This window comes from Diabrotica undecimpunctata, chromosome 2, assembly GCF_040954645.1.
Source record: "Diabrotica undecimpunctata isolate CICGRU chromosome 2, icDiaUnde3, whole genome shotgun sequence".
Taxonomy (NCBI): Eukaryota; Metazoa; Arthropoda; class Insecta; order Coleoptera; family Chrysomelidae; genus Diabrotica; species Diabrotica undecimpunctata.
This window is the reverse complement of record NC_092804.1, coordinates 22,641,930-22,664,682: the sequence shown is the minus strand read 5'-3', so window position 1 is coordinate 22,664,682 and position 22,753 is coordinate 22,641,930. Positions and strand designations below refer to the sequence as shown.

Here is a 22,753-nt window from a genome sequence, read left to right as displayed (position 1 = left end):
AGTTTTATCAAATGTTTTAGAAAAGTTTTTCTAATTTTTTTTTCTTATCGTAAAAATCGTTTGAAAATTTTTGGAAAAAAATCATGGTATTTTACCTCAAAAAATTACGAAAATTTTCATTTACGGAAATTTTTTTGGAAAATTTTGAGGAACACTCTACTTGACGCTTCTCAGAATAGTAACAGAAGTGAGCATACAAATTTTCAAATCAATCGGTATAAAAATATCATAATAAAATCAGTTTGAAAATTGTTACCGAGACCTAAAATGCGCAGGCAAGTGGTACATTTGACCCCGTTTTATGGCTCTCTGTACCAACCCAGCTGTCCGCCCTTTTGGATTTAGAGTTTTTAGGGGCTAAATAATGAGCCATGAAAATGGCGGACATATTACTTATCGTTAATTTTTCTCCAAAAAATTGCAATTTCACCCCTGTCCGCCACCCCTTATGTATCCACTCTCGCGTCCGCCCTTTGCGATTTCGTCTGGTTATACCAAGATCTTACTCTGGGCAAATTTTCAGCCATATTATCGATCGTTAATTTTTCTGAAAAAAATTACAACTTCATCCCTGTATAGCCACCCCCTGTACCACGAGGGGCGTCCGCCTGTAAGGCAAAGTCTTAACCCAGTTACAATGAATATATTCCAATAGAGAAATGTCATATTACTGATCAGTTCAAAATTTCGGCTCTATCTCTTGGACTATAAGGAAGCGATAAGTGGTTTGACAGCATAATAACTGCTTGTGTAGTCTAGTTTTCACAGTGATTCTAGGCAACCTATTTGGGTGGAGTTTTGACTTGTTCTTGAATGAATTCAGAATCCAGCAGCCCGCTGAAGTATTGGATTTTTATAATATAATTATTTGACAACCTTTTGTTGGCCAACCACCTAGAGCGGAGTTGAGCCGAAATACATTGATTTCGTATGTTCCGTTTTAAATTCGTTCAATCTGTATATATATATATATATATATATATATATATATATATATATATATATATATATATATATATACTTTTTACAATTTTTGTTTTATAGTGAACAAATTTACTATCTACATAATAACTATTTTATATTAATGAAATGTCTCTTTTCAGGGAAAACAAATTTACTATCAAACTCTTGTCATTGAAAATGTGGAGAGTGATGGACAAACTACTAAGGATACTCTTCACGTAAAGTGCTCCATCTATTCCTTAAAAAATCACACGCTAACCAAGAGGAACGTGTTACCTGCAGGATTTCAGGAACCAGAGTAAGCTATCTTCATCCTAATTATCATTTTCTTATCATCATTAAATTAATAACTGAAATAACCAGTAAATGGGTCAAATTTTATGTGGTCAAATGTGGGCTATTGTTATCCTTTTTGATACAATTACCGTTAAGCTACTGCTTCTACTTTTGGGGTAGAAGTCGCACTGAGAACAATAAGATCTCGTGTGTCCCCCTTTTCTTGCGTTCTCTGGTGAATTATTAGAATCATAATATTTAGTATATTTAAAAGCTTCATCTTAGGTAAATTCTCATCTTGTCTTATCTTATAATATGCTAAAGAAATGAGGTATATAGATCTTATCGCTTGCGCTCCCAGATACCGTGCTCTGGAGTTGCTTAAAGCATAACAATTTGTGATTATGGTAAGAACCTCTATACAGCTATATGTATAGAGGTTTCAGCCTTCATCAAGGTTTTCAGCATTTATGCTAAAGAAAATGCATTGTGCTCTCTTCAGAGCTTTCTACGTAAATAATAAAGTTCAAAAATAGGACTACCAAACATTATTTTAACAATTTAAGCATATTTTAAAAGCACAAACATGAAGAGCTACTCAATCTGTGTACAAATGAAGTTCGAAGCAGGATGATCCACCATAGATAATTTACTTGCATTGAAAATCGCGGTAGAAAAAAGAGTACATGGAAATAGAGAAACTCATATCGTCTTAATAGGCTTGAAAAAGCATAGATAACGGGCCGATTTCACAGTTATGGAAATAAATGGCAAAATGGAATTTGAAAGTAAATCATCTTTTAACCTGGATCTTGTTCTCATTTTATCATTTGGTAAATAATGTGTCTAAATATTCTAGTTTTTAACAGTCGAGTTATTTTTCTTTTCGGTAATAAAAAATTCTGTTAGTAAAATCGTAAAAAAATGTTAATAACTTTATATATTACAGGTGTTTATTTATGTTTAAACTGGAACTGGTTCTCATTTTATCATTTCGTAAATAATAATGTGTCTAAATATTCTAGTTCTAGATCCGGTATTAAAAATTTCTATTAGTAAAATCAAGTTCTCATTTTATTATTCGGTAAATGATAATACCTGTATCTATTACAGGTGTTTATTTATGTTTAAATTGGATCTGGTTCTCATTTTATCATTTGGTAAATAATAATGTGTCTAAATGTTCTATGTCTATATCTAGACAGATCCCTACAGAAGGAAATGCGGGAATAGCGGTGGAAGAATAGAAGCTTTTTACACTCTTCTTTGCTGATGACCAAATACTGACCGCGAAAGATGAAGGCAATCTTAGCTATATGATAAGAAAATTAAAAGAACAGTATGAAGCCGCGAGAACAAAAATGGATAGGGCAAAATGTGAATGTAGATGTAGAAAATGATAAAATTAAGGGTAAAAAACCTGCAATTATTTAAAGAAAATTTTTAATAAAAGAGGGAATAGTGAAGATAAAATCAGAGCAAAAATAAAGCAAAGAGAGTAGCACAATATCACGAGCGTCAAAATATTTTTTCTGGCAAAAATAAATCAAAAAAGAAACAAAAGAAACATATCTACAAATTGTATAAAGCGTTATGATAAGGTTCGGTTTGAGATGTTACCAAAGTTAATAAAAACAAACTTATGAGATTAAGAAAAGACAATTCACATGATTCGGAAACGTAAAGAGGATGCCAGAAGACGGATGACCCTGTAGAGTATTAAAATGGATTCATCCTGGGAAAACAAAAGGGAGGACGGCCTCGAAGAAGTTGGCGTGACAAAGACAGCAGGAACCTAGAAGATGCAGAAACTTATGAGAGAAAAGCATGTAAAATGACAACGGAGAGAAAAAGTATAGTTGTTTGTTCATTATTGTTTAATGCAAATTATCCTAAAAGATGCATAATTTATCCTATTTTTGAAAAGAAATTTCTGGTTTCGAACAAAATATATCGATTTTAAAAAACCTTGCAGCTGCGATTGTTTGTTTTATTATTATAAAAGTGCATATTGGCTGCAAACTCAAATATTGAAATCTTTTACTATGATCTTACGAACGTACTTACAAAGTCAATACTTACTTTAGACAATACCTCGAGATGTAGTATTAGTTATAGACGGTAATTTATTTATATAAATATTTATAGGCTGTCAATAAAAATTTCCTGGTGTTGAAGGACAGTAACCCTGGGCGAGTAACCAGTTATAATTATAAATATAAACACAGAAAGCGTCTTCATAGCCTCGAGGTATTTTTCAAATTAATACTCTTAATTTTTTACCGATATATTTACCAAACAATCTAAACTGTTTAAACAGTAAATTTCAGGTAAATGGTATGTAAATTAACGTTTATGGCAATAATGAATTAAAATTGAAAAGTTTAAAGATTGCCTCCCATCGTTTTTTAATAGAGATTATGCAGAGGAGTGCCGGAATGATTTGAACAATATTTGAATAAAAAAAGGTGACGTGGACGAGAGAGACTAACAACTATTTAAAAACTTGGAATCAGGTTAATTCATTTATGTTTTTTAACTACCTATTTATACAGAATTTGTCGTCGTCATCAACGTTATCGTCTTTGACACTACAACATTTGAGTCTCAACCTCTTCCAGGATCAGTTTCCATTTTCTCCTATTATTTGACCTAGATTTGCAGTTTCCCACCCCGAATGATCTTAGGTTTTCCTCCACTTCATCTTAAAATCATACTTTCAGTCTACCTTTTGTTCCATCCTTTAGTTTCGTTTGGTTTGATTCCATCTTTGGATTCCATCAGATGAAACCTACATATTTTTTGTAGGTTTCATCTGATTTATTCTCTCAACATGGCCTAGCCATTATAACCTGTTTATTTTGATTGATCGGGTAATATTAGGTTTTTTAGAGATGGTAGTGATCAAAATCGTAGCGCCTCGCCTGTACCATAGTCCTTCTGCTGCACACTTTATATATAAGGTGGCTGCAAAAACGAAACTTGAAAAACCCAGCGACAGATCAATTTTGATGAAAGGGGGACATATTTTCCGATATTTGCAATTATTTTATTTTCACCTCTAAGCCAGAGTAAGAATCACCGCAACATTTTTAAAAGCAATCGGGGTCAAAAAAAAAATCGTTTAAAAGCCTTTGCAATTCCCTATACATTAGGCTTTAAATTTTTAAAGTCGGTCCAATAATTTATTCTAGGAGGGAATCCCCTGTCTTATCCAATTCTTCTTAAGGTGCCCTCTCCATTACTGAAGGTTGGCTATAACTACAGCAAATTGCTTTCTATCTTGAGCTGTTCTTAGTATCGAATGTGTGTCCATGTCTGTACAGTTTCTTATATTTTGCAGCCAGTAGCATTTTCTTCTTCCTGGACCACTTCTTCCTTCCACTTTCCCTTCCATTATCATTCGTGAGAAGTTGTATTTTTCTCCTCTGTAAAGATGTTCTAGATAACTCGTTTTTCTGGTTTTTACAATATTTAGGAGTTCTCTCTCAGTCTCTATTCTTCTCAGCACCTCGTTGGTCACGTGCTCTGTCCAAGAGATCTTCAGCATCCTTCGAAAAACCCACATCTTCCACATGGCTTCTACACGTCTCATACTTGTGATTCCGAGAGTCCATATTTTACTCCTTATAGCAATATGGAATAAATAATTGTTTTTACAAATTTGTATCGGATATCCAACGATAAGGTAGAGTTTATTAGGAATTTTTTCATTCTTTGAAAAAAGGAGCTAGCATACTCTATACGAGCACGTATTTCAACTTCGTAGTCAAGATTGTTTGTTATCCAGCAACCAAGATACTGGAATTTTACTTTTATTGTGTTGTTCTGGTAGATATTTTTGATTGTTTTGATTATTCCTAGAGGTATCTTCCTCGTCTACAATAAGTTGATAACGTCTTTATATTTGACCCCTTCTTAACCCTTAAACGGGCAAAATTTTATTTGAAGCGAAATATTAAATGAAGAGTATGAGAGTACTGAGAAGAATTACAGGAACTACGCTGAGAGATCGAAAGAGAAGTAGAGAAGAAGAAGAAGAAGAGACTGAAGACATTAGAAGAAAATGTAACGTACAGTGTATAAATGAATGGACAGAAAATAGAAAAAAAGAATGAAATAACCACAAAAGCAGAATGGAAGAGGCCCGTGTCGTTAAAATAGCAAGCAATAAGTCACCAAATGGCAGAAGAAGTATCGGATGACCGCGCTTGAGATAGAGTAACAACCTTCCATAGAGGTATTTATCTACCAATGAACAAGCAGAATTGCTTATAAAGAGGAAGAAGAAGAAGAAGAAGAATTGACAAGAAAAACATATTGTTCCTACAATACGTAATTTTTCAAATGATGCCTCTGGATATTATATTAATGCATAGTCGCATGCATTGAGTACTTGCGTTGAGGCCATGTTATGAGAAGGCAAAGATACTCATTATTGCAGCTTCTTGGAAAGCGAAACGTGGAAAGACGAAGCATATCGTGGCTTAAGAACTTAAGGGAATGGTTTGAATGCAGTAGTGCAGAACTATTTAGAGCGGCAGTCAACAGGATGATGATTTCCAACCTTCAATAGAAGATGGAACTTAAAGAAGAAGAATAGTGGCAAGATCCATCTGCCTTAGAGCCTATTTTGCACTAAATACAATAAAAAAAGCAGTTGATCAAGACAATATGTGCAGTGAAAATGCAAATTTTGGCATGACTGGTCCTTCTTACATGAAAAAATGGCAAAACACAGATATCGATAAGATATTAATATGTTTTTATTGCCGTGTCCTTACTTGTGCCATAACTAAAAAAGCAGAGACTATGTGGTTATTCGTCCAAAGATGCTTTACTAGAAACACCAATATTTGAACAGTGTAGGTCGCGAGATATATTGCAATAAAGGCCACAAAATGTACATGACCAACTGGTATAATAGCCCATTTTTGACACAAGTTTTATTCGGAGCTAAATAACTGTTGCGGAACTCTGAAGCAGAATCGAAAACATATGTCAAAATTTAACAATATTGAAAAATGTTGTATACAGTAGTTTTCTACTGACAAATGTTTTGACACAGAAAACACATTGAAAAAAAAGAAACATTGAGATACTGAAGACCATGCATGAAGTTGACTAAATCTCATACCAAAATTAGCAGAGGCCAAGAAAGTTGAAAAGTTGAAAAACCTCAATGTATTGTAGATTACAAATATGGGTAGAAGGGACAGAGCTGGCATGCTTCTGAGTTCTACTGAATTAGTAAGGGAAAACTGAAATGGTACAAAAAAACGATGTATTGTTTGTGTCGAAACGCAAAATTAAAAAAGTGCCTTTGTGTGTAGTTGTTTAGAACAGTATCACACAATATTAAAATTTTGAGTTCCCTGTATTATAGCATTTTTTTCAAAACTAGAATTAAATTGGTGTTCATGTTTTTATGTGTTCATATTCTTAGTTATTTTGGTTTTTATGTATTTTAATTCAAATAAAAATGTATTTTTTGTTAGGTATCTGTTTTTTTTTTATAATGAAGCAAATATCATCAGATAAATAAACAAAAATCAAAATATGTACTGATTGTGCCTGGATAGCTGATTAATCAGCAAATACTGTCTTTACCCGTACTAAACTACCATGGTCCACCGGATGCCTGCTCGAAAGGGTTAAATATTGTTAGAAATAATAACTGTTAAATTCTTGTTTTACTTTAAAGTTTCTAGGAAAAATTCTTCCTTTGTGCAATACCTCCTCATTTATTATGTACTCGTATAATCCTCCTCTGTGGAATTTGTTTGTGAATATTAAATAGAAAACATAAACAAACATCTTCAGAAGAAACCGAACGGCGTCAAAGCACATGTTATATTAGACAATAATATCCATCATTCACCCATAAATTTAGATGCCAGAAAAATTTTAAATATTTTAAAATGCAACTTCGTTGTAGGTTTTTTATTAGAAATTTTAAATATGTATATTTATTCACTCTTATTCAAATTTCAGTACATTATGAAATCATCCAGCTTTTGTTTATTACAATATAGATATTTATCTTATTTTTTTTTTTTTTTTTTTCAGAGAAATCGAAATATTAACGACCAACGAAACAATTGGCCGAGCTCCCGAACCGATCTTGGGTGTTGGAGTACGGCAAGCTGGTAAACTAGTAACAGGGGAACTCAATGTATCACCAGGAACCCCTTTGCAAATGGAAATTTTCTTGGATAATGTATCAGCACCGATTTATGGACTACTAGTGACTCACATGCAAGTAACTGATACGAAAACTCAGGAGGAAACTATTATTTACAACGGGTAGGTTATATTCAGGCTTCATTTTTATTTATTTATCCCTTTATGCAGAACTTGTTTTAAAATAAATGGTTTTTCTAGTAATATTTCTATAATTATACGAACGACAACGCTAAATCGAAAAGAGTTCTCGATATAATAAAATAAAAATAAAAATGTATATTGTCTTAATAAAGTTTAACATTTCACACCTAAGTTATTTCAACTTCAGACATTATAGCCTCCTTTCTTGATGCCCCGCTTCTGCACGATCTACTGTTTGGACCTCATCCTCTTCGGAACCTGTTTATTTCTGTCATCGACTCCTTGGCTTCTTTTCTGTAGGTACTTGTTTTTGGCTTCGTACTTTCTTGATTGGTTGTCTTCGGAAACCATCCGGCTAGACCCTGATCAGATGGTAAATGAGTCGATGTTTTTCTTTGTAAATCCTCTGTATTTTGTTCTTTGCGAGAATGTCCCTGGTCTTTAAGAGTCTTCTTGTGGCTTGGTGGAAGAAGTATCTTGTCCTATTCTTGTGTATACTGGAGCCTTTCTCTGATGGTTGCGTTTGCTCTTCTATCTTTCCGTATTGACCCGTCGATTATTCTGTAACATGATTTTTTCGTTCTTTCCAGTTTCTTCCAATTAGTCTCTGGCGTGGAACCCCATACTAGAACTACATATAATATCACCGATATCACGTATGCCTGGTAAAGTTGGATTTTCTTGGTAAAAATATAAGGTTGTATTAGTCTTTTTGCAATTAGCTTTTACCTTGACTTGGTGTGTGGCCTTCGTGAAGTTAAGTTTCTTGTCGAGATGGACTCTTAGGTATTTGACTAATTCTTCTGATTGCATTCTGTTTCCTCCCACCGTGAGTTCGACTACCGGTGGATTTTACTCCTTTTTGAACATGATGAATTCCGTCTTTTTGGTGTTGATCTTGATTTTCCATTTCTTCGTAAAGTCTGCTTTTCTTCCTAAGTAATTTTCTATATTCTGCCATTGCGACAATATACTGCCCTGCGGCATTCCCTCTTGGATTTCTTGTATCCTGGACATCTTTTGGTCAGCTGAAACTTGACATGTTCTATTAGATAAATATGTGTCACGTATATTAACTAAGTATTAAGGCAATCTAGCTGTCCAACTTATAGATGAGAACTTTCTTCCAGACCAAAGTAAAGTTCGTGTAACCTTCTGGCTAAGGTCTAGTGTTAGGGTTTTCAGGTCGCGGAAGCGCCCCTAACATGACTTAACGACTACTTTCGTAGCCGGGATCGACGGCTTTACGTGCTCTCCAAAGCACGGTGGCAGCTCAGTGAAATTAGAAATTGAAAATTTTGTCGGTGCCGGGGTTCGAACCCGGGCCCTCCAGCTTGTTAAGCCAGTAACATAGCCACTGAGCTACAGCTGCCACTCTTCCAGACCGTATCGTACGCTTCTTCTGTTTTTTGTTAAATCTGATCTTCGTGTCGCTGATGCCTCTTGCTAGCTGGAGTTTGCACTTTCTTTCTCTTCTGAATCAGAATTGGTCTTCTTTAATGATTCTTCTTCTTTCTGCACGCTTTATTAATCTTCTGTAGATGATTTTCTGGAGAATTTTCCTAATGTTTCCTGGAGGGATATTGTCCCATAGCTTTCTTTGGTCTTCTTCCATCCTTCATTGGTTTTAGTAGAGGGATAATTTTAGCATGTTTCCAGAAGTACGGAAAATGCGCTTTTTCCAGGCAAAATCTAAAAATGTAGTAAAGTTGTACTAAAATTTTTTTTGGTAGTTCCTTGAGAGCTATGTTGTGGATGCCCTCTACTCCAGGAGCTTTGCTTTCTTTCAATCTTCTGATGATTTTAGCAGATTCCGTTGGATTTAGGTAGTCTTCTTCCTCTACTAAAAATTGGTTTCTTCTTTTTATTCTCTCGTATTTGGTGTTGGCCTTCGATGTTTCTTGCATCCGACATATTTTGATTTTGCCTATATTGCTGCCATTCTTCTTGCTATGGCCTTCACTTTTTCTTGTGTTTAGAAGTGTGTTGATCTATTATTTGGGGCATCTTCTGTTTTCCTCTCTTCTTGGCGTTAAGCATTTTTCATACGTTTCCATGGTTTTCTTTTGCTCTTCTAATCTTGTTGTGCCACTTATTTTCGGTGAGACTTCTAAGTCTTGTTCTTGTTTCTTAGGATAACTCGTCTCCGTATTCCTTAAATTTCTGTCCTCTTGTGCGTTAGTAAGCTCTTCTGGTCCTGTTTCTATCCTTTATGATTTTTTTCAGATTCAGAGGAATAATCAGTCCTCTGTTATTTGTCATTTCTCTTAGGATGTTGTCTTTCATGGCTTCTTAGATTTTCCTTATGATTTCTTTGATTTTTGCACTTTTTTTACTGATTGGAATTCTCTCTTTATCTCCATTTGGTTTAGCTGTCTTCTATAGTTGGGGCTTCCTTTCATTTCCATCTTTCTGCCGGTTTGACTGTTGGGAGGAAGTTATAGTTCCCATCAGTGGTGGTTTGTGGTTGTAACAGCATTTGTAGTTTGTTCTTTCATTTTCCATAATAACATCTTTGGTGATGAATAAGTCCAACGTAGAGTCGTTTTGACTTGGATTTGGGTTGATACTTGTTGGTTCGTTTAGTACGAAAATTATCTTGTCTCTATCTTCACACGATCTTAGTAATAGTGTTCCTTCACTTGTAATGTCGTTGCATTCCCATGCTATGTGGTGTGCGTTGGAGTCTCTTGCTCGGACAACGGTCTCTGCTGTGTTCATCATTGCTTCTTTTTCTTCCAGATCTAGATTGTTGTGTCCTCCCTTACTGTAAATTGAAAAAATGATCTATTCGATGTTATTTTTGACGTATATGGCCACTCTCGAACACTGAGAGGAGCCTATTTTATAAAGAAACGTGAATCATGAAACAGTATAGTGCTGATTTTGAAATAAAATATTTGTCTACATACATCATTTTGTCTTTGACTGACAGATACTGCTGTAGCTTGATTTATTTTATAATATTTTCATTTCAATAATAGTACCATTTAGGCCTTTCTTATGTTATTTTATTGTCATTATGCTTGTATAATATTTTCCATAATTAATTTGTTATTTTATACTTTTTTACGGGGTTCTGGACTTATCAATTACAAGTTTTTCCACCTACATTTTTTGTGAAGCTCTAATAGTTCATCCTTATTTAGATGTATTCTTGAGGTATTCTTTAGTTTACTCCACTGCTTTTTAAACTAAGAATTCGACAGAAAACCTATTGAATTGTCCGATACAGTAACATAGCACAAAATAACAAACGAGCAAGTTGTAAATAAACAAATATTAAACTTTTATGAAATAGCGGAACCAGAAAAAAAATCGAGTTAAGATCAGCATTGGAAGAAGGATGTCTTGGTTGGGCAACCGAAGGGAATAGTTATCTTGTAATTAGTTCTATTAACTTCTACATGAAGCAGCCACGAGAGTTAAAATTGCCATGATTATAGTTAACATTCATAGCTAAGATGACACTTGAAAAGAAAGTCAATAATATTAATAGAACCACTTCTAAATTTCTAAATGTTAAATAGTATTTTTCAGAAAGTAAATAAAAATGTTTTTAGGTGCTCCATAGATCCATATCTATTTGAAAATTTCAATACTGTCGATGGAGATTTCCTGTCTGCTAAATTCAGAGCTTTCAAATTTCCAGAATCTACTTACGTCCAATTTAAAGGAACAGTAAACGTTTGCCTCGATAAATGCAAGGGGGTAAGTATTGCATGAAATAATCTCAATTAGATTTATTGACTCTTTATGTATGTTTTTCTTAATTTTAATAAATATATCGTTTTTTAGGTGGAATGTAGTGATGGTCAAATCGGATACGGTCGAAGGAAAAGAGCTATTTCCGAAATACCAGCAGATCCGAACAAGATATTTGAAATTACCATCACGTCTTTTATAAAAGTGGGATCCGAGGTATCTGTTAACGAAGCAAGTGATGAGAAAACCTACAACAACAAAAAGTTTATAGTTGGAAATCAGATGACTGAGAGGGACATTGTGAAGGGTAAGTACGTATGAACTTTTTCTTTTCTCAGTGCCTATTTCTTTAAAAGTTTGGCAATCCTAGCAATCTTTATAAGGAGAATATCATGGCTGCGGAATTTAAGAACATGGTTTAAGAAAACTTCAACGGAGCTGTTTCGAACCGCAGCGAACAAGGTCATGATTGCCAATATGATTTTCAACATCCGAAACGGATAGGAACCAGAAGAAGAAGAAGAAGCAATCTTTATACAGGGTATCACAAAAAGATTGTTCAAAAATTATACCACGATTTACGGTATACCATGAAAAAAGTTACAGGGTGTTAAAGTTACAAAATAAAACCGAATTTTTTAATATTGCTCCCAAAACGGTTTAAAACTTTTTATGAAAATTTATATTATGTGTTAGCAATAAAACCGAGATAGCGAAAATATTTTTTCTCGATTTTTCTAGATGATTAGACACTTGATGTGTCTCCAAATATTTAGGTAGAATTAAATATTTTTTTAAAACTTTTTTTGTCTTTTAGTATTTGTTTGTAAAATCATTCATTTACATATATTTTCACAAATTGAATTTAATATTAAATTTTAATGAGGGACTTTTCAATTTTGAATACTTTTTATAATTTATTATAAAAAGTATTCAAAATGGCCTTTGTCTTCCTGTATACAGGCCCTACATCATTTCAACAATAAATACCGAATATTTTGAAAAATCAAATGTCGCTATCGAAATTAATTCTTTTTCAAGTGCCATCTCCGCGGCGGAGGTCGGCAATCATCATAGCTATTCGGACTTTTGAGACGGCTGCTCTGAACAGTTCATTTGATGTACATCCGTACCACTCTCTCAGGTTGCGCAGCCATGACATTCTACGCCTTCCTTCCTATGCTTCTCTTTCCTTGTATCTTTCCCTGCATAATCAGTTGGAGCCAGGTGTATTTCTCTCCACGTGTAATATGTCCGAGATATTCCAATTTTCTTGTTTTAATTATATTTAAAATTTCTATTTCTTTATTCATCATTCTCAGAACCTCTTTGTTTGTGACGTGTTCTGTCCACGATATTTTCAGAATTCTTTTATACACCCACAGCTCGAATGATTCCAGTTTTTTCATTGATGTCGCATTCAAGGTCCAAGATTCCATTCCATAAAATAAAGTCGAAAAAACATAGCACCTCGCCAACCTAACTCTTAGGTTTTCAATTTTAAATCCCTTGTACATAGCACTCTTCTCATTTTGTTGAAATTTGCTCTAGCCTTTTCTATTCTGATTTTGATCTCCTGAATGTAATCATTTGTGGAGTTAATCATTCTTCCCAGATATGCATATTTGTTCACTTGTTCAACGTTGGTTCCGTTTATTAGAAGATTCTCGTTATTTCTTTGAGTTTTCGATATTCTCATAAATTTCGTCTTCTTGACATTCATTGTTAGACCATACTCTTTTCCATACTTCGCTATTCTGGTCACCAGTCTCTGAAGATCTTCAATATTTTCGGCTAAGATCACAGTATCGTCCGCATATCTAATGTTGTTAATGGTAACTCCATTTACCTTTATTCCAGCTGTTTCACTCTCAAGAGCGTTCTTCAGGATCTCTTCGAAGTAGGCATTAAAAAGAATTGGCGACAATACGCATCCCTGTCTCACTCCACATCCAAAAATTAATTAGCAGCTTCTAAAATTCGGTTCCTTAATTGTTCTGCACTAGGTATTTCTATAGAATAAACATAATCTTTCATAAATCCCCAATAACAAAGAACCATTGGATTAAGATCTGGACCGCGCTATGTCCACTCAAGTGGTGCATCGTCCTTTCTATCCAACATGCTGGATATTGTTGAAATAAAAATGCCCCAAACTCGTCGCTTTGATGGGGTGGAGCACTATCCTGCAAAGACCATATACTTTGATCTTTAACTGTATATCTTCCAAGTAGAGAAACAGATCGTTTTGTAAAAATAATAAATAATTTTCCCCCTTAATTATTGGGAAGAAATACTGGCCCTACTAAATAATTACTAATAATTCCAGCCCAAGTGTTAGCTTTAAAATTACTCTGATGGTGACGCACTTTTTGGCCATTAGGATTTACGTCGGCTCGGACATGAGTATTGTGATAATTAGTGACTCCATTTCTTGTAAAGGTTGCTTCGTCTGTAAATAAAATATTCTTTATAAAGTTTAACGTCGAGTCTATTTTCTTCTAAAAGCCAATCATAAAATCCTATTCGTTTAGGATGGTTTTGTGGAAGTAATTCTTGGACTGCTGTTACATGGATGGGGTGAAGTAACTATTCACTAACCATTCTCCACGCTTTCATAATTCGATAGGGGATTGTAAAATATTATATCCACTCTCTATTTCTTTATGAGCTTGGACTGGAAAGCTGGAAGCTTCTGTGTTGCGGTTTTTTAGGAGATGATAATGACGAGTTATTGCAGCTGATTATGAAGGGTAAAATCAAATGACAACGAGGACCTGGAACGACAAAATATTCTGGCTGAAAAACATTGGATTGGATCGGGTAAAACAGACACTTTTAAGAATAGCCAAAGATTAAGATGAATTTGTCGTGGGTATAGTCAACCTTTATTAGTGGAGTAGGTACTAAAAGAAGAAGAACTTCTTAACATACGGATTTTTAATTCTTAAGTACATACATAATTGTTTCGTTATCATTAACGTACAATTAATTTTCCACGTGCAATAATTCCACGAATATTTTAAAAGAAATTTAATTACACATTTCACAACTTCTTTGTTGTTTCAGATCAAGGATTCTTCAGAAGCGACCCAGTCCAAGAAGTCCTCGAACTAAAGGAAGAAGAAAAATACACTTCAATAGTCGCCGAGAACAATGCTTTCACCCCAGTGCTAGCAATTTCAGTCCTACTGCTAGGAGTTTTCCAACTAATTCTGTAAATAACTACAATAGTGCAGGCTCAAAATTATTGTAATTTTATCTAATGATTGTAAATATATCTGTGATAATGTGATGCGAACAAACAAGTAAGTGTGAATGTGATCGAAAAGGTTGCAGGAAAAAAAGATTTATCGAAAAATAAAGCTGTAAAATGCATGAAAATAAAAAGGTAAAGCTCAAGTAACGAAACCCAAAACGATATTGTCCCGATTGACATTTATTTTGTAGAAACAAACTGTTAAATATTACTTTCTTTTAGCTATATAGTAGTGAAGGCCTTGGATTTGCCCAATTATTAATGCTTATTGAAACATTTATTTCTATAATATTATATGCTTCTTTCTATTATTGAAGGTTGGCCATCATTACTACATATTGATTTAAGTATTATTTGCTGCGTCAATATCCCATATTGCTACATGAAGTACTATGCCTGACATAGTCTTGAATAATTAACCGACTCTGTGTCCGGCTGAAAAACAGATGTTAACAAGACTCTTGGGCAATGTATTATGATTTCTCGTAAAGCAATTTTAAAAAAGCAGAGGTCAACAGTCAAATGGTTTTAAGTATACACGATTAGTTTAATATATGGCAAGTGAGTTTAGCTTCGCATTTGGGTATTCAAAAACTTGGGCTTTATATTTTAAAACAATTTTTTTCAGCAATAGTAACAATCTTTTATATTATTGGTACTGTGCATTGTAAAGATACATTTTTATCGGACTTTATAGGCCATTTCAGAAATTGTTCGGAACAAACAGATTTGAAACATGGTCCATAAACACCGAAAAGCATGTACCTCTAAAAAATATCTTAATTGTGTACTTAATTATGTAATGGTATTAAACAACTTTCTTAAAAATAGTTTTGTAAGACACTTAACAGTGTCAAATTGATAATTTTCGATAAATCCCGATAAGTTTTTCCGCTCCCTTAATTAGTAGATCTGCACTGTACGGAAACAAAAAATAATATTAATGAGTTTTTAACTAAAACTGCCAACTATTTTTAACTAATACCGAATAATGTAAAACTGCCTTCTCAATAACAATTAAAAAAAATAGCAAAATGATTTTATCATCGCTACGTAGGTATTGAGTAATTTTATTTTTGATGTTACCGTTACCATGAAATCAATACTAAAAAATTGTTAGTAGAAAAAGAAACCGAATATGTTCGGTGCTATATTTTTTAACTTTTTTATGTGTTACATATAATTCTTTATTAGGCGCAAAAGCTGGCAAATATCTTAAACAACAAAGAAATATTTTGATCAAATATCGAAATCAAAAAAGGTAGAAGACCGGTCCTCAACTTACCATGATTTAAATATTGTAAAAACTTTAACCGTTTAATTTTAAAAAATTTACATCGTTTAATATTTTTGCTATGGAGCATCCCATAAAAAGAAGTGCAATATCCCGAAGTGATACAAACCTATGGAAACAAAAAGGAAAATTCCTCAGAAGACTGTTTTTGGTATGATATTATGATATTATTTCTTTCTAATAACATTCTTGTAAATTAGTATTGCCAAATGAATAGATTAGCTTATGTTTGAAAGTTCTCTTTCTTTCGCCCTCTCTTTCTCTATCTCCCTCTTTACAAAACAGTGTGCTATTAATGCTTAATTTCTTCTTCTTGATGTGCCTATCCGTTACGAATGTTGGCGATCATCATGGCAATCTTTATCTTATCTGCAGCAGCGCGGAAAAGCTGCACAGATGTTGTATTGAACCAGATTCTGAGGTTCTTTAACCAAGATGTTCTTCTTCTTCTTGGACCTCGTTTTCCAAATATTTTTCCTTGCAGGATGGCTTGAAAGAAATCATATCTGGATTCGCAATGCTTTACTACTTGGCATAAAATACTTTGCAATATTGCGTATAAATGTAATTTTTAATAATTTCTTTAATAATAGGATCTTTAGAGAGTTTCTGACTGTATTATTACTAATACCTTGCATTATTAATGCATAGATATAGAGAAATAATTGGCCTGTCAGTTTTTATGTCGGTTTTTCAAATCTGTAGTCCCTGAATTATGCTTTTTAGCCACTTAACTGTGATTTTATCAGCACAAAATAGTAGCAGCCAGTCTGGTGTGAACTATAGGTTGCTGAATTAAAGCTTTGTCTTTGCTCTTGAATCTATCTCCACTATTTTACCCGGTAGCTTCTCTTGTTGGCTACAAAATGTAGCACCGAAACGCTTACACTGCATAATTTTGTAAAAATACTTCTACCATTATCGCTGTTAACGACTGCCCGTAGGATAACTTATTTTCTAGGTAATTTTTTTTCTGATCCAACACCTTTCTTCCTACAGAGCGCTTCTGGGGTTTTTGTCCTTAGACGAAACCCTCTTTTGATGTTTTGCCTGACAGGTTGTTCTCTTCTTTTTTGTGTATTTATAGATTGAAAGCATGCTTCAACAGTTACTTCTCAGTAGTTTCTTGTCATTTTCCGATAAAGATTATATGAACTCTAACAAGATATAGTTCGATAATTTTCTAATGACGGACATCGCGTTGTTTCTCCTCCTTATTAGTTTTTTATTTATTTCTGGTCTATTCTTATACAATCAGAAGCTAGATAATGGACGATCACTTCCAGTAGAGCCTAGCTTGTTACTAGCAGGTTAATGAAACCTGGGTCTGGGTGATATCCGCAGTCTGCATACTACTGACAAAGCAATCCCTAAACACTTCTTAATCGGCTACCGACTTACTGGTACTTATATACTGGAGGGAGCGTGGCAGTGAGGTTTGTCACCCAACGCAGGTGTCAATCTCGTTCCTCTTCACATTTTGAGCCGTCCTTAGCTTCCACTCAGTCGTGATTACCTCGCAGTATTAGCTATCACGACTGAGAATAAAGAGCTTCATTTCGACCAACAAACAAGGTCTTACGGCTGTCGGAAACATCTAGTTGTGTATCTTGTGTAACAAGTAATGATTTCCGATACTCTGTTGATTAATAATGCTACTTTGACAAGCTGAAATACCTGTGACTTTGGTTACCCTATGTTTTCTATTCATGATTATTCTAGGTGCTACAATTTCTGGTAATGTTTGGCCTCTTTCACAATTCGCCTCGTCTCCTCTCCTCATTGCCACATCTAACGAATGATCTGCATCGCTTTTAAATTCATTCTAACGTCCTGCAGCCACCACTCATTCTTGTCTTTTCCATTCTTTCCTCTGCAGTCTCTCAGGGGTCATTCTTTTCACATACTTATTCAAGTTTTTAAAATATTGTCTATTCACCAATAAATAATTATTCATTTTAAAAACGATATTTATTCTAGATCAACTTTATTTAAGTTATTGAATTTAATGTTGTGTTAATAAGATATTTGCAAGCAGTCGCAAAAACAGATGATACCTTCTTAATGTATGCGCATTACCTTTTGGTGCTAAATTGTCACTACTAATTTTAAGAAATATTGTTAATATAATTAAACGCTATTTGTCGTCGTTTTAATTAAGAAACCAGTTTTACCGTTTTGTAAATACCTACTACACTTTTATTGCATTGAAACTCATCAGTTTCAATTAATTTTAATATTAATTAAACGAGAAATAGATCATTAATGTAAATGTAAATAATTAAGTATAAGATTTTCCTTTTTATTCGTATGTTTTTAACGAATTAATCAAATTAAAACTTTTAACTATTAAAATAAAATCTAACTAGTCTTAATAAGTACTTACTTAAAAAAATAATAAAACGTACTAAGAAAAATTGTATTCTTATTTGTATTCCTTATTCTGCATTTGACACCAAAGAAGCCGAACGAAGAATATACAAAATTACCAAATGTATAACAACATAAGAAGACATTTAGCCAGTTGTGTCCGATACGAAAATAAAATAATAGTACTATGAGGGAAAGAAGTATTTTACGAGAGGCATTGGCAACAAGTCCAAATGCAGCACTGGCACTTTACAGGCACTTTATTTAGAACAAATTCTAAGGCAGATGATATTTTCAAGATATCTAACGCTAATATACAGTATAACGTATCTAATAATAAGAAATTCTTAATTTGGAAATTTTATCCATTAGCTACTCTGTCATTATCTACCAAACGGCGACCCGAAAACATATTCTGAAGCAGTCTAGTTTTTTGAAAGCTTCAGAGTTGTATTCGAGAATCACATAGCAGTCTAGATTTTTTCAAAAGATTTTTTGGCTTGTTCTATTATCGATCTTATTTCTAGATCAGGACTTAGGCTGTTATCGATCCAACATACCAGGTACTAGAACTTGTTAACCTGTTCTAAAATGTGCCAGTTTATTGTGCACGGTTGAGGTACATTTTACCTTTTTAGGATTGACATCACTTTGGTTTTCTGAATGTCTATTTTCATATCAAATTGCTCACAGACCGAGTTAGTCCTGTCTATACGTCGTTGTAGACCCAAGTCAAAATCCGTAATCAACACCGTATTATGGCGTATCTGATGCTGTTGATATTTACGCCATCCACGTTGACTCCATCCTTGGAATCCTCCAGTGCCTCTTTAAATCGAAAAATTTAAATCGAAATAAAAAGGGTAACAAAACACATCCTTGTTTAACTCTCTGCAAAGTATGAAGCGAACAGATTAGCTTTTTGTTTTCCGTCATTTGCCCCTGTTCCATTTTCTTTTCTAATCGGCGGAATCTGTTGCGTTAGTATATTTATTCTTTTTGTACACTTCCATAAAGAGTAGTCAATGGTATGGTCATCGGTCAGATCGTTTAGATATTGGTTTATTGTTGTATGTTGTTATGTTTTCCTGGCTTTTCTTTTGATAATATTGTCCTTTGGTTTTTCTTATAATTTGTTTGGTATTGTTCCATGCTGCTTGGAAGTATTGGAATCATTTATGGTTAGTTTCCCCGCTTCTTATTAGTTAAGTTGTTTATTAGTTTTGATTGGTACATTTAGCTCAATTCTGTCACGTAACTCCTATCTAAAGCTAGCCGAGTCCGTTCTGTTATTGGTTAGGGTGGGTTATTTTTCTTAGTATAATATGCTCACTGATTGTTAGTAGTATTAGAGAATGATCAGAACTGGGACCCTTAGCTTTATCTATTTTTATAAAATTTGTTGCAACTTTCCTTGAAATGAAAAAGTCAATTAAGTCGGGTGTTTTATTTTATCAGCGGGCCAATATGTGGGTTTTCCAGTTGAGTGCCATTTTCGATTTATTTTTTCTATTGCTGCATGTAATTCTCTACCCTTTGTATTGGTCAACCTTGAACCCCAAACAGTGTTTTTAGGATTAAAGTCTGCATCAATGATAAATTTTTCTCCAAGCGTGTTGAGCAAATATGAACATACTGTTCTTTTTTAGATTATTTTTTGATGGAAAATATGCAGCTTCTATTGTTACACCAATTTTTTTTTGTTTTAACATTTATACTAGCTGACTAGATGGCTTCTATCTTTATATTTTCTTTTTCGAAGTGAATTAGATTATTTTTTACTATTACTGCTGCTCCTCCACTAGCTGTGTTTCTAGGGTAAAGAGCTTTATATATTTGATATCCTCTCAGTTTAATGTATATTTATTTTGTGGAATGATATTAAACATATATCGATTTTTTGGTTGTTTAATTTTATTTCAAATTGATTTCGCGGGCGTAACTGTCATTCAAAATCACCAGTCACTTTAAGCGTTGTTTCTGAGAGAATGGTTCATTCAATACAAAACGTACTAATAAAAATTTTTGTTCAAAATTATCTTAGCTACATTTTTTATTTGAAATATTTTTTTCCACGGCGCACAGATTTTTGATAAATCGATTTTTTCGATCAAGTGGGCATTTTAGGGGCAAGCCGGGGGGTAAAAGTGGTAAACTATTTTGCATCTTTTTTGGGGTCCTAAAATTGACATTCTCAGCAAAAGTGTGATACACCTATATTAGTATCGGGTTAGATTTATGACTCACATTTGATTTTTTGCCTTTCTCGGTAAAGCTGACATATTGTCGGCGTGCAGTTATATAAGATGTTAACCAATTCAATGCACGTCCTTGAATACCCATATTTTTAAATTTTTAAATTAAAATTTCGTGATTGACATAGTAGATTGCCTTGCTGAGATCACAAAGTATCTCAACTGGACTCTCTCCTTCAATGATTTGCTGTATGCGTAGATTTTTTAGACTGGAAACCATGTTTGTTACCAACAAGCACCTTATTTATCTGTAAAAATGAATTAAGTCTTTTGAGATAGCTGTATTCAAAGATTTTTGAAAATACCGAAAAAATTGGTAATGGACGGTAATTATTCACTTGTTTAGGGTCACCTTTTTTATGCCATGGTAGCACCTTTCCATTTTATATATAATCTGGAAAGCCGCCATTTGAAAATGATAAATTAACTAAATATGTTAATGGTGGTATTATAAAAAAAAACCTTTTTTAAAAAAAAACCCAGGGATTCCATCAAAGCCTTGAGATTTTTTGTTTTGTAGTTTTTGATTTAATAATTCGTTTAATTCTATTATAGTGTACGGATGAAGAAGAAGTTGTTCATCCAAAACAGTGTTGTTACAAATATATGTACTATCAGCTTATTTTGGAACGGTCGCAATTGCTTCTAATGGATTAGTCATTAATAGAAGATCGCGAACGATCCGTTCACAAAGATCGAATCCTTTCAGAGAACCGTGATTGATACAATCACGCTATGTGACCCTATCGTTCGAATGACCCTATGACTATGATTGACACTGTCTAGTGTTTACGAAACAAACTGTGTGATAGCGACACGTTGATCGGTCAATTCATGGCGCTACTAAATTAATTGGAACGGGGAAGCCCCTACGCTGCAAAACTGTAAAATTATATACATTCGAATTGTCGAGTCAATGGTCCCGTATTCTGTTCTGTTTAGTTTAACGATTAAAATTGTTTAGTCTAGTTACAGTTTTAAATAAAATGGAAAAAAATAAGAAAAAAAGTATTATGTGAAATTTTCTTGATCGATGAGAGAAGTTACCAAGGAAATGAGATACGAACAACAGATTACAACGTCAAAAGTAATTTTTTTTAAAGCAATTCGCTTAAAAATCATTGTTCTAATTTTTTTCCAACGTTCTGTAAATGCTCCAACAGAAGTTAAAGACTTTGGGAAGCAGTCTTATAGAGAAAAATAAACTATATGCGGAAGCCACTTTCTCAGATCCTCCTTTTAAAAGGCATGGCTTCAATAATGAATCCGCTATTGAATAATCTTTAGTGACACAAGTGACTGCTTTAATAAGTCTAATTAAAGAACAAAATTCAATAAACCCTACACCACAAACCGAAGATCATGGTGTGGAAGAGACACAAAAATCAGTGTGGGACGCTTTTGACAAAAAAGTAAGTAATCTTGTGCAAACAAATAGTCCAAAACCTTCAGCAATAACAGAAGTTGATAAGTACCTTAGTGAACCTCTACAGGCTAGAGAGGAATCCATTGCAATGGTGGGATCAAAGGAGTCATATTTATCCCCATCTATTTGAGTTGGCCAAGAAAGAACTACATTGTTGCTACGTCGATTCCATTAGAACGATTTTTTTCAGAAGCGGGATGTACTTTGACAGATCAACGACATCGATTAAGTGGTAATAAAGTTTCACAAATTTTATTTGTAAACGCAAATTTATCATTTTTAATTATTTTTGTTGGACGCGATGTGCTCACAGTTCTTTAAAGTACTTTTTGTATTTTGTAATTTTTTGTTTATAAATTTGTAGGAAATAAAATCCATTTTAATTGCTGCATTATCATTCATTCATAAACATAACAATATCGAATTTGTAATTTTACTTAACTGTTTCAAATATTTTTGTATATTTTAATGATTTCTGAAGATGATTTGAGAAATACAAATCTAAATGTCAACCTTAAACTATATTTCATTCTTAAATTTATAGTTTTAACAATATCGAATTCTACACATAAACAGCAATATAGTTGAAGCCGTTCTAATGAACGAATCTCTATGAACGGGTCCTGCATTATAATTCATATACTCTCACAAAGATTCATAAACATAACAATATTAAACTCTACACACTTTAGCTTTACACAACAAATTTAATTAATCGTTCATATGAACGGATCTTTATGAACGGATCATTTTAATGATTGTCCTGGAAGACCCGGGTCACTAAAACGAACCAGGTCTTCCCATCACTATAATGGATCATTTTTTATAAAAAAAAGAAGTTAAAACTATTGGTTATTTCTACTGAATCTGTAATTATG

At 33.5% G+C, this 22,753-nt stretch overlaps 1 protein-coding gene across 1 annotated transcript in view; it reads left to right on the top strand.

The window, feature by feature from the left end:
* The window catches only part of qsm (Zona pelucida superfamily protein qsm), a 184,945-nt gene extending 166,710 nt beyond the window's left edge, over positions 1-18,235 (top strand). The window contains exons 3-7 of the mRNA XM_072522507.1: positions 1,104-1,261; positions 7,309-7,545; positions 11,130-11,277; positions 11,365-11,578; positions 14,341-18,235. Of these exons, the coding sequence (XP_072378608.1) occupies positions 1,104-1,261; positions 7,309-7,545; positions 11,130-11,277; positions 11,365-11,578; positions 14,341-14,492 (909 nt within the window). The 3' untranslated portion in view covers positions 14,493-18,235. The remainder of the gene's footprint in view (positions 1-1,103; positions 1,262-7,308; positions 7,546-11,129; positions 11,278-11,364; positions 11,579-14,340) is intronic.
* The last annotated feature ends 4,518 nt before the right edge of the window (positions 18,236-22,753 follow it).